The 11,182-nt window shown below is 35.3% G+C and overlaps 2 protein-coding genes across 5 annotated transcripts; both read left to right on the top strand.

Moving 5' to 3' along the window:
• Positions 1–973: 973 nt before the first annotated feature.
• LOC137814882 (uncharacterized) lies at positions 974–4,537 on the top strand. Of its 4 annotated transcripts, XM_090293657.1 has the most exons (6): positions 1,069–1,229; positions 1,337–1,514; positions 1,617–2,201; positions 2,292–2,972; positions 3,628–3,676; positions 3,778–4,537. In XM_090293657.1, the coding sequence occupies exons 2-6, from the start codon at positions 1,454–1,456 to the stop codon at positions 3,914–3,916; spliced, it is 1,515 nt and encodes a 504-aa protein (XP_090149783.1). In that variant the 5' UTR covers positions 1,069–1,229; positions 1,337–1,453; the 3' UTR covers positions 3,917–4,537. The 4 variants fall into 4 exon arrangements, with proteins under 4 accessions (XP_068473909.1, XP_090149783.1, XP_068473910.1 ...); XM_068617808.2 differs by having other exon boundaries at positions 974–1,229; positions 1,617–2,972; XM_090293660.1 differs by lacking the exon at positions 1,069–1,229 and having other exon boundaries at positions 1,311–1,514.
• A 1,809-nt stretch (positions 4,538–6,346) lies between these two features.
• Positions 6,347–11,090, top strand: LOC137814881 (uncharacterized). The gene is made up of 3 exons (XM_068617807.2): positions 6,347–6,829; positions 8,073–9,519; positions 9,614–11,090. The coding sequence occupies exons 1-3, from the start codon at positions 6,565–6,567 to the stop codon at positions 9,798–9,800; spliced, it is 1,899 nt and encodes a 632-aa protein (XP_068473908.1). The 5' UTR covers positions 6,347–6,564; the 3' UTR covers positions 9,801–11,090.
• Positions 11,091–11,182: the final 92 nt, after the last annotated feature.

The following is an 11,182-nucleotide window of genomic DNA, read 5'->3' as shown; positions in this document are numbered from 1 at the left end:
ACCAATAATGGAACTACAACTTTTTAGTCTTTTTTTTCTTACAACCTTTTAGTCTATTTTCATTTTCATCACTTTTTTCATGCCTTTATTAAGTGTCAATTTATTACTGTTGCTAGTGGTTTTTGCTGAGATAGTGTCACTTTTCTTATATAAATCTTTACCACCATCCACTAAGCTTTATAGATCCTTAGTAGATACTCCAAACCAACATCAAACCACATGCTCTCATTCCCAGGACCAAATTTTCGGTACTCGTATATTTATTTTATTATAAAAACTGATATAATTAATTAATTTTAACAGAATAAATAATACAGACTAAGTAACCTTTTAAAACAAATAAATTATTAATATTTGGCTCCTTAAAAAATAGAACCACTTGAAATACTCTACCGTTGTGGATGCTACTTCTGTATTCAACAACCACGGCTTTGAACTTGCGCCAATCATCAACCACTAATTCATCACCCTCTCAATAATCCAACGGCTCACCATCTTTATTCATTCATTCAATTAAATAATCTTAACTTTAAGCATAGTTGATGTCTGTGCATAACACAGAAACACGACACGTGTCCCATGTCCAAGGATTTCTTCCAGCACTTTTACTTTACGTCCATCGAATAAACATGATTAATTACATACAAATAAATACGATTTACTTTATTTTATAAGTACTTAAAAATATATGAAGGATTTTTCTAAATTTATTAGACTATTAGAACATTTAATTTAATAATGATTAATAATACTATAAAGCTATAAAAAATCTAATAATCATATATAACTATTATCGATATGCGAATAATAATATCATAAGATTAAGGATAATTAATATTGCTTTATAAGTAGTTAATAATGTACAAATTTAGTTAATTTGGTGGAATAATATTTATGTTCATTTATTTTTTAACGTTATTATTTTTGAATCTGTAAGAATTGAATGAAAGAAGTTTACAACAACTCACACGATATTCAACGAATTAAACTAATTTCCTCGACTGTTATTGAAACAAAATAGAGTAGATATTTATAGAATTATTTATATTTAATTTTGTGAAATTAAAAGGAGCGTGTAGTTGCAGTGTTAGAAGTTCCACTAGTGGAAGAAGCTGTTGCTGATATTGGTTGCACACAGAAAGGAGTTTGGGGGAAGATAAAGAAGCAGCAACTTTTTTTCATGTTTCTGGTCAGACCCAGACATTTCCCAACCCATCCTTCGTGACAAAGTAACATATTTTTATTATTTTCAAAATCATTATTAGAACTTGGTCGTTTTTGTTTTTGTTCCAACTTTTGCTCAACCTTTTTGGTTTGGTTTTTGTGTCTTGAACAGCTTTCCCGGTCTCAGCTCTGGTTCTTTCCCATGTCTTTTTGTTTTTAAAAGCAGCCACTCCTCCCAATATTCCAACGCACGCTCATTCTACATTGCTTAACCTCTCACTCTTTCATAATGGCCAAGGAACCTTCTCTGTGCCTCTTCCTCCTCTCTTTTCTCATTCTCCTCTCTTCCGGTGAGTAACCCTTCTGTTCTTCTTCTCAATACTTCACACTGTCTTTGCTTTTTGTTTCCGAATCTGAATCACTAACTGGGCTCCATCCTTTCTGCTTTGCAGGGACTGCATCTTCACCCTCTCTTGCTACCGCATTCCTCCACAAAACCAAGATCTCCAAATCTGAGATTCGGCTTTCTGTTACTGATTACAACATTTTCAACACTCTCACTGCCACCGACCTGCCAGTTGATTTCTTCTTAAACGAAAGCGTGGTTGAAAATTTTGTTTCTTCAAAATCATCTCCGGTTGCATGGCTGAAAGTTCATCTTTTGAACATTCTTCCACAAGTGGACATCAGGAGCATCGTTGTTAGATGTGGCAGTGAGTGCTTAGGCCGAGATGAGATGCCTTTACTCACACCTGTTATGGAATCAATTCATTCGTTTCTCAGCAATCTTCAACTAGGGAGGGAAGTTAAAGTCTCAGTGTCATTTCCGCTTTCGTTCTTAGAGAATTTGAATGCATCATATGAAAATGAGCTTCTTAGGATTGTTGCTTTTGTGAAGAAAATAGATTCATTTATCATGCTAGAGGATGCAATTGATGGGGAATCGGAAACTGTTCAGTCTGTTATTGAAAGAGCCACACTTGCTTCTATTCTTCCTTGCAAAGATGTTCCTGTGGTTTTCGCAACCAAGAGCAGTGGTATGGAATTAGCTGAATTTAGTGAGGCAGTATCCAAATATCTTGAAGCAGGATCTCGTTTTACTAAAAGGATTGCTGCATTGTATGCAGAAGTACAGACAAGCAAAGGTTTTGTACTGGAAGATCTCAAAAGAGAAGAGGGAGAAGGGATAATTCCTTTGACCCTAGGAGAAAAGCCAAGCAAAGTCCACATCAGAAGAATTCTCCAAGTCCCAACCAACTCACCTAACACAGTTTCCCCCACAAATCCAACCCCACCTTCACCAGTCATCTCACCTCCAGATACACCAACCATCATCACAGTTCCTTCCACCAATCCTGTCACAGTTTCCCCCACTAATCCAGGAGCAACACCTGTGACAGTTCCTTCTACCACACCAGCTGTTCCCTTAGCCCCTGTAAATCCAGCCAATCCAGGGGCTCAACCAGTCACCAACCCTGCGAGCTCTTATCCACCCCCATCAGGAAATGGTCCTGTCACAAATGCCCTTCCTCCTCCTCCAAGCACAAATTCTCAAGCCACGCCAGGGGGGCAGAGTTGGTGTGTGGCAAAGACTGGAGTTTCAGAAGCTACTCTTCAATCAGCACTGGACTATGCTTGTGGAATGCCAAGTGTAGATTGTTCACAAATACAGCAAGGTGGAAGTTGTTACAATCCAAATTCATTACAAAACCATGCTTCTTTTGCCTTCAACAGCTACTACCAGAAGAATCTTGCGTCAACAAGCTGTGACTTTGGAGGCACAGCAACCATAGTTAACACCAATCCAAGTAAGATCTCAGTAGCTTAATATCCCTTTTTCAGAGTTTGAGATTAAATGATTAATTTATCCCTTACTACTGTCTTCATTTTAAGAAGATATTAAGTTTTAGTCTCCATACATGCACAAAAGTTATTTAGTCTTATACGTGTATAAAAGCAAAGTTTTTGTTTCCGTTACTAATATGAGAACACAGTCTTTGCTGTGTAAAACGCTACCGGTTTTTTACTTAGTAAGAAACCACTACTAAACACGCTGTTCAAGGACTAAGACTTAACAGTTTTCTCAATTAAGTTCTAAATGTTAAAATGGAAACAACTTTAAGAAAGAAATGAATAATTTAACCTTGGCTGAAACTTCTGTTGACAGATATTGAATGAGAATTTACTTTATTATGGTCAAATCTTATCGGATGTTTGTGTAAAGATGTTGTTATGTGCTAAAATTATCATACTGTGTATATATATGGAAGAGTATTTAATGGAAGAAGTTATTCCTCTAAATCAATTTCAGTAGTTCGAGAGATTAGTCTCTGTCTCCATCCAGTGTTTTTTGTTAGGATGTATCCCAGGTCAAAATAAATATATGTAAATTAAACTCTTTCGTATTTTGTGATTCACAAAGTTGAAGATCATTTCTAAAGAACTCTGTTAAATTGTGAGCAGGCTCGGGTTCTTGCATTTATCCATCTTCTTCAGGGGCAGGCACATCCGGGTAAGTAAAATGAAATGGTTTCCTTAGCTACGGCAAATATTTTTGATACCACTAAGCCTACAAGATACTAATCATGGTCCTGTATAATGCCATTTTTGCAGCTCTATTGGCTCTCCTTCAGTTTCAGGATCCCAAAGCCCTCCTGATTTAAATACCTCAAATTCAGCTGCTCTGAGGCCTTTTCTTGACCATATGGTTCTGGTAGTAATATCCTTAGTCAGCATAAGACTCTCTATATGAGTTTTCCACAAGAATCAGCAGTGAAGTTCAATACCCTTCGTGTTGGAGTTAGTTGTGTTGTAATATTACAAGCACTGTACAGCTCAAAAACTGCAGAATGACAGTAGAATGAATAGAAGAAGAGAACATGCGCACAGGTTCTGGTCTGGTTCAGGTACAAGAGTAGTTGTGTAATTCAGTGTGCATTGCTCAGAGTTTGTGTTGGAAATTCATTTGCATATAAATGAGGGTTTGCTAATGTTTTGCAAAATGATTCACGTGAATAGGTCGAGTTAGAATCCAGGTTAGTTAACTCGTAGATGGTCATGGGAACAATTTGACACTATGCATGAGTCTATTATGAGAGCTTGTGATGATGTAGAAGATTAATAAAAAGAGGTGTCACGTTTCATTGCAATCATTTCTGTAAAGCAGCAATTATGATATTGGTAAATTGTGAAGATTTTTCGAAGGGCACTGTAGATGATCATAGTGAACTTCTCATGATTATTTGTGGTGGAGCATGCATGCTTTGTTGGTTTTGAATCATCATACTCAGCAATATTTGTCCATATTCAAGAACTCTTGTTCTTAAATGAGTTGCTATTTGTTTCTTTTTTATAGAATGAGTTACTGTTTAAGTTAATGGTTGTGCATCATCGTTACAATGATGAATTCGTCTAGTGTTAATCTATTACAATATAAAATCATTTTTTAGTTAAATGATTCAAAACTGATGAACTTTTAGAACTAAAAAAAACTGAGTCAAAGATAGGTTCAAAACAGGTCAATGAAATTTTTAAGAAAATATTTTTAAATTTTTTCTTAAAAATTAAAATGTGAGGTATTTGTCATCTTCATTAACAATTTTTTTTCTTAAATAATAAATATGATATTTTTACTTTTTATAATTTTTATTTCATACCTTAAATCAATTATATCTAACAAAAATATTTTTTATTAATGGTAGTATGTTTCTGTAGGTTTTTTTTTAACGAGATTTGAAGCTGATTTAATAGAAAATATTGTAATCTAATTCAATAAAGTGTTTTCTTAAAATATGTAAACAAAGATTTGAATAAAATTACATATTAAGATTAATGTTACTTCAACGTACTCTATATAAAAGCCATAAAAAAACTAATTGTTAATGAAATAAAGATTGTCGCAGTTTTGGAGTAAACACTTCTAATATAACTACCACTTATTACATTTAGAAATTATTTATTTAAAAATTTGAATTATTTGTATTTTAAAATTATTGAATTATTTATTATATACTAATATGTAATAATTTGTTTACAGCATATGTTTATTTATTTATTTAATATGTATTCAAATCTACAGATTACATTATATCAAATATTCTAAAACAGTGATGATAATTTAAATTAATTTATACAATTTTGTAGTATTTTTTTTTTTATAATTACTTTATGATATAATAATATGTTTCTAATGCATGTTTTAATATAATAAAATGTTTCTCCAATAATAACATGTTAACCAAAATAACTTATTATTATTTTTTAAATTATTTTATTCAAACAAACTAAATATATATTTTAAAAATAAATCCCAAATCTTGTACCATAAAACCGCACCTCTATATTTCATATGTTTTTTTTTTTTTTTATGCTATGTTTTGTATTTTGTATTTTGTTTTTTACTATCTGTATCTATTCTGATTAATGTTATTGGAATAACTTCCATAATTTGTATTTTTAATTTTATTTTTTATTATCTGTATCTATTCTATTTTTTTTATTACTGGTAATAGTAATATGATTTCCTGTACGATAATTGTGTTTGTACTAAAAAATTATTTTGTCACTCTCATATATCACTTTCTCTCTATATATATATATATTTATTTTTATAAATAAGTGTTTAAAACATAAAGATAATAATAAGTGTTTAATAATTAGAATAAAGAGTATAAAATAAGATATATCTTTAAAAAGTAAGTATATAGATAATATTTAAATTGTTGTATGATTATTTCATAAATAGTCATTCGTCAATAAAAATTTATTGAATAAATCGTTTTATTCATAATAATTGTTATTTATGAAGAAAAAAAAGTTCAGTTAAAGAATATATGCGGTGATTTAAATTCTTTGAGATTCTCAATCTTATAGCAAGTAGCTACAATATATTACGATATATCTAATTCTTACCTTTATTATAATAATCATTCTTGTTTTTAGGAAAGATTGTAAAAATAAAAATAAAATCCGAGTTCTGAGAAAAATGTGAATGTGTGGAAGACGAAACGTTTTCGTTTGAAATGGGGTAGAATAAAAGATTAGTTCCATTGCCGAAGCCATAAAAAAGCATCACCCTTCCACGTCCTAAAACTTTATTCCCCCCAACCCAACGCAGACACGTGGACTCCAACCCACACGCAACCCAATCACAAAAGTGGGTTATCGAGATCATCACCGGGTTGCCCCGACCCGAAGACCAATTCGATACTTGACTGTAATGGACTGTGCTTTCTTTAAGTTTCTTTATCCCACCCACCATCCTACCTCACCGCACCATCTTCTTCTTTTTCATCTAACTCCGTCTTCGCGCCAGACAAAGGTAAAGCCCGAAGACGCCGTCAACTTACTAACACCGTCAGTAGGAATTCTAGAGATTAGGGTATCGAAGAGATCGGCGTCATGGGCGGAGATGGAGCGACGGCGAACGCGGAGGCGCAGTACGCCACGGCGAAGATATCGGTGTGGTGGGACATCGAAAACTGCCATGTGCCCAAGGGTTCGGATCCGCACGCGATCGCGCAGAACATCAGCTCAGCGCTGGTCCGCATGAACTACTGTGGCCCCGTCTCCATCTCCGCCTACGGAGACACCACCACGCGCATCCCAGCCTCTGTACAGCACGCGCTCTCCAGCACCGGAATTGCCCTCAACCACGTCCCTGCCGGTCGGTAACTATCCTCCCTCTTCGAATTTCGCCTTTATCTGTTTTTAGTCTCTGCGATTAGGTTTTTGATGCTTGATGTCTAGTTATTTATGATACACACTCGATCTAGTGAAAACACAGCGCGTGAACTCTCTAACTGTATAACTATGTATTGGCTGTTGGATTGAGGTTGAGCTATTGTTATTAGTATTGTCAAGGCCTTTTGAATCAAATCTTAACAGTTGGAAATTTGCTCTGAGTAGTAGCTCCGATGTTCTTTCTCCTCACTGTGATGCATGCGAAGGGTCTGGTGCAGATGGTTATTTGACTACCACAAGACATTGTGACGAATTGTTAGCATTCTATCCTGAACCCCGTCGTAGTTCCGGTTTTGTAGTATTTCCTGATGTTGCCAGAAATTGCAGTTCGTTGTGACTCATGCAATGGCCACAATTGCTGCATTAAGGTGGTCATGTCCAAATCTAGATTGTCAATAAGGTGTTCATGTCCAAATATAGATTTGGATTGGATTTTAAATCCAAATCCATATTTTTATAAATTTATATAATATTAAAAAATTATTAGTATAATGTAATTTAAAATTTATCTTTTTACCTTTTTTGTGTGATAAAGGTTAATTATTAACTTTTAATGTTAAGCTTATCTTTTTAATTAGTCATTAATTTCAATATTTTATAGTAGTTTAACATTTTAATGTTTATGCATTTTTAAAAATCTGTTTAAATAAAATGGAAGTCTCATCTAGAAAAGTTATAAAATATGATGAAAACTAGATTTAAATAATTGGATTTTGAATGAAATCAGAGCAGTTCAAAATAGAGCGTTTAGCTCAGTTAGATTTTTTACCCACCTTAAACATCGTGCAAAACTTTATGTTGCGGTTTTGATCCATTTCTTGATATTGCCGGATGTTGCAAATAAATGCGGCTGATGCTGCTATAATCACAGTTGCAGACACCTTCCAGTATCTTGATGTTGTGGTTTTCAGAATTCGTAAATGCGGCTGATGCAGCGATAGTTGCAGTTGCAGATATCATCAAAACCCTTATTTTGTGGCAAAAATTGCAGTCACGACGATTGTGAATTTTATTTGCTTTTGTATGTGCAGAAACTTTGGTCACCAGTTTTCTTTTTCTTTATCAAGTCTATTATGAATCTCTGTATGTGCTGTGACGCTTGAAACTTCTTTCTTTTTCTTTTCCTTTTCCTTTTTGGATTTTGACGTTGTAATATTTGATTATAGGCGTGAAAGACGCAAGTGACAAGAAGATTCTTGTTGATATGCTATTCTGGGCAGTGGACAATCCCGCACCCGCCAATTATTTATTAATTTCGGGTGACCGAGACTTCTCAAATGCTCTCCATCAACTTCGGATGAGGAGATATAATATTCTTCTTGCGCAACCTCATAAGGCATCAGCACCCTTGGTCGCTGCTGCCAAGAGTGTATGGCTTTGGACTAGCCTCTTAGCTGGAGGACCTCCTCTGTCTAATGGTGAATCACAACAACTTGGTAATGGTAGCATTAGCCATGTATCATCTTCTGACTCCTCACTAATTCCAGCTACAAGTGCTGCTCAGATGCAGCAATCCTATTCAGAAGTTCATGTAGGAAATTCAAAATTTCCAAATGGAGGCAGGGGATTCGACACTAGGTTTCAGGGTAAACCTAATTGGAGAAACTCGAGTCAATCAAATGCACCCAGAGCAATGAATCCACCACCACCACCACCTGGACTTCAAGATAATCGTAATCGTAATAATATAAACTCTTATCGACCTGGAAACTTTAATCCAAATGTTCCGCTGAGTGGATCTGCTACAAATTATGTTCATGGCAATACTGATCAGTTATGGAGCAATAACAGTAATCTACAGGGCAATCATCAAGTTCCTTATTCCCAGCCATTAAGACCAAACAACTTCCCATTGCAACCTCCTTTTGCACCTAGTAATTCATATACTCCAACTTCTCGTACTTTTGCAAGTCCAATGATCCCACCTAGTAGGACTGGTGGTCCCAATTTCAACTCTGGGCCACATACCAACGTGCCAGATATTGGTAATCTGAACATTTCGGGATATCCTGATAGTGTTCATAACCCACCTACTATTCAACAACGGAATGGAGATTTGAAACATAATCCTAATAGTAGTGCTCCACTTTTAAGATCAATTGATGAAAAAAATGGACATGTGGTACATAACAGTGGCACACAACAATTACACCAAGGTTATCAACATGGTCCAGATTATCAACCAACGCCGTTGGCAGCAATGGGTAATAATAATCCTCCTGGTAGTGGTATGTGGGGTTCTCCAGGATGTCCTAAGCCTTCTGAATATGTACAAGGCTTAATAGGGGTTGTTTTACTTGCCTTGAACTCGCTAAAAAACGCAAAGATGATGCCAACTGAGGCAAATATAACTGATTGCATCCGATTTGGAGATTCCAAGCACCGCAACACTGATGTTAAGAAGGCTCTTGAAAGTGCTATTGAGCAGAATATGGTCGTGAAACAGAATTTAGGTGCTTTGCCATTGTATGTTGGTAAGAATGATAAACTTTGGAAGTGCGTCAATCCATTAGGTGGTAATCCTAAGCAGCACTCAAAAGAAACATGGGATCAAATTGAAAAGTTTTTAACAACTCCTGCTGGAAGAACAGCAATAATGGCTACACTGTGCAAGTAAGCATATTGTGATTTCTTCAAAACTTATAGGTTTATTATTATCTTTTCAAACTTGTCTTAGTCATATTATGTCTTTTGTTTTCTTTTCTAGGTATGAAGCAGGTATTGTGATTAAGAATATGTGCTTCAAAGATCTTGCTTTGGGTGATGTCCTTCAGATTCTCAACATGTTAATTACCCATAAAAAATGGATTGCGCATCATCCGTCTGGTTGGCAACCACTTAACATTGCTCTTCCTGAGACAAACCCCGGTTCAGGGGTTGTAGCTGAAGTATAACTGCATTCTGAGTATGGTAATGGAAAGGCACCCAGAGAAAACTCAATGAATATAGTACGAGCCAGTGTACTAGGAATTTTGATCGCATAATCCTCTCTTTCCCCTCTGAATCAAAAAGGTAGGTAGTAGTGGTGAACTGTAATACAAAAAAGCATCTTGAGTGTTTATGGTTATTGTCAAAGCCTTTTTAGCTGGTCTTTACGGAGAAATGAAAGCAACTGTTGGGCGATAGTTGAAATATACCAAACACTTAAGTTTGGTGTGGTTGCTGAGATTTCTAGGATGGCTTGCTATGCATCGCAATGGATCTGTCTTGGAATTAGTGTGACATCTTTTGTCATGAGCTTCTACGCAATTTTTATCTTCCTACAGATTTATTATATTTTGCCTGGAGGTTGCCTTATTAGGCTGAACTTCGGATCCATTTATTGATATATTTTAAGTAGTTTCTTGGATACTGACTAAGTATCTGTTTTGCACTTCTGCTGGATATTGATGGACCTTTAATCTAGTTAGGTAAACCATCCTCAATGCTGTCTGTTTCACTTGGAAAGTGATCTATCTACTCAATCAAATTCTTCAGGGTGAACTGTGGAATACAAGTCCTGAAGCTGTTGTATTGCCTTTTTGTTTTGTTCGTTGGTGGTCGCCTGTCTTAGAAATGCTACAGAAAGTTAAACCACTGGACAGAGAACACTTCATTTGCACAAAATTCAAGGAGATTGCACTCTTCAAATACCGCACGAAGCTCTTGATTTGCTATCTCAACGTAAATACTCGGTATGTTTATGATCTGAGAATTTGTCTATGAAAATCACGTTACGGAGTACGCAAAATGATTCAAAGATGGTGAAACTAAATGGTAGGGCTTCCTACTGCATCTCTTGCTTATGGTTCTTACAGTGATATTTATTTATATACATCTGGAATTAGCTTCTGGATACCTGGCTCAGTGCACTGAATTTGGTAATTTAGTAGGGGAATTAATCTGGTCTTGCCGCTTCCTATTGCCTTGTAATGTTATACCAATTTAAATTTCCATTGTATCATATTGTTTAAGTATATGCCTTCAGCTTTTTGAGTTATATTTTCACGTCTGTTGGTTGGAGATGCCCCTATGACTGGAACAGGGTTCAATCTGTGTTTAATCTTATTATACTTTCTCAATCTTTGGAATAGTGTGACTGATTGATGCCCACTGGTGTTGGCTCAGAGCGCTTCACAGGTGTACATAAACTCATTTCGATTTGGTGCCACCAGCAAGTTATGTACCGTTTTATTTTCTTTTAATGGTTCAGCATCAACTAAATTGTCGAATTACATTCTTGGCTTTAGATTTCATGTGTGTGGATCATTCTGAGAAATTGAATGGATTCGTTAAC

This window comes from Phaseolus vulgaris, chromosome 1 (assembly GCF_051622355.1).
Source record: "Phaseolus vulgaris cultivar YP4 chromosome 1, ASM5162235v1, whole genome shotgun sequence".
Taxonomy (NCBI): domain Eukaryota; kingdom Viridiplantae; phylum Streptophyta; class Magnoliopsida; order Fabales; family Fabaceae; genus Phaseolus; species Phaseolus vulgaris.
The sequence above is the reverse complement of the archived record's forward strand: the minus strand, read 5'-3'. Positions and strand labels throughout refer to the sequence as shown.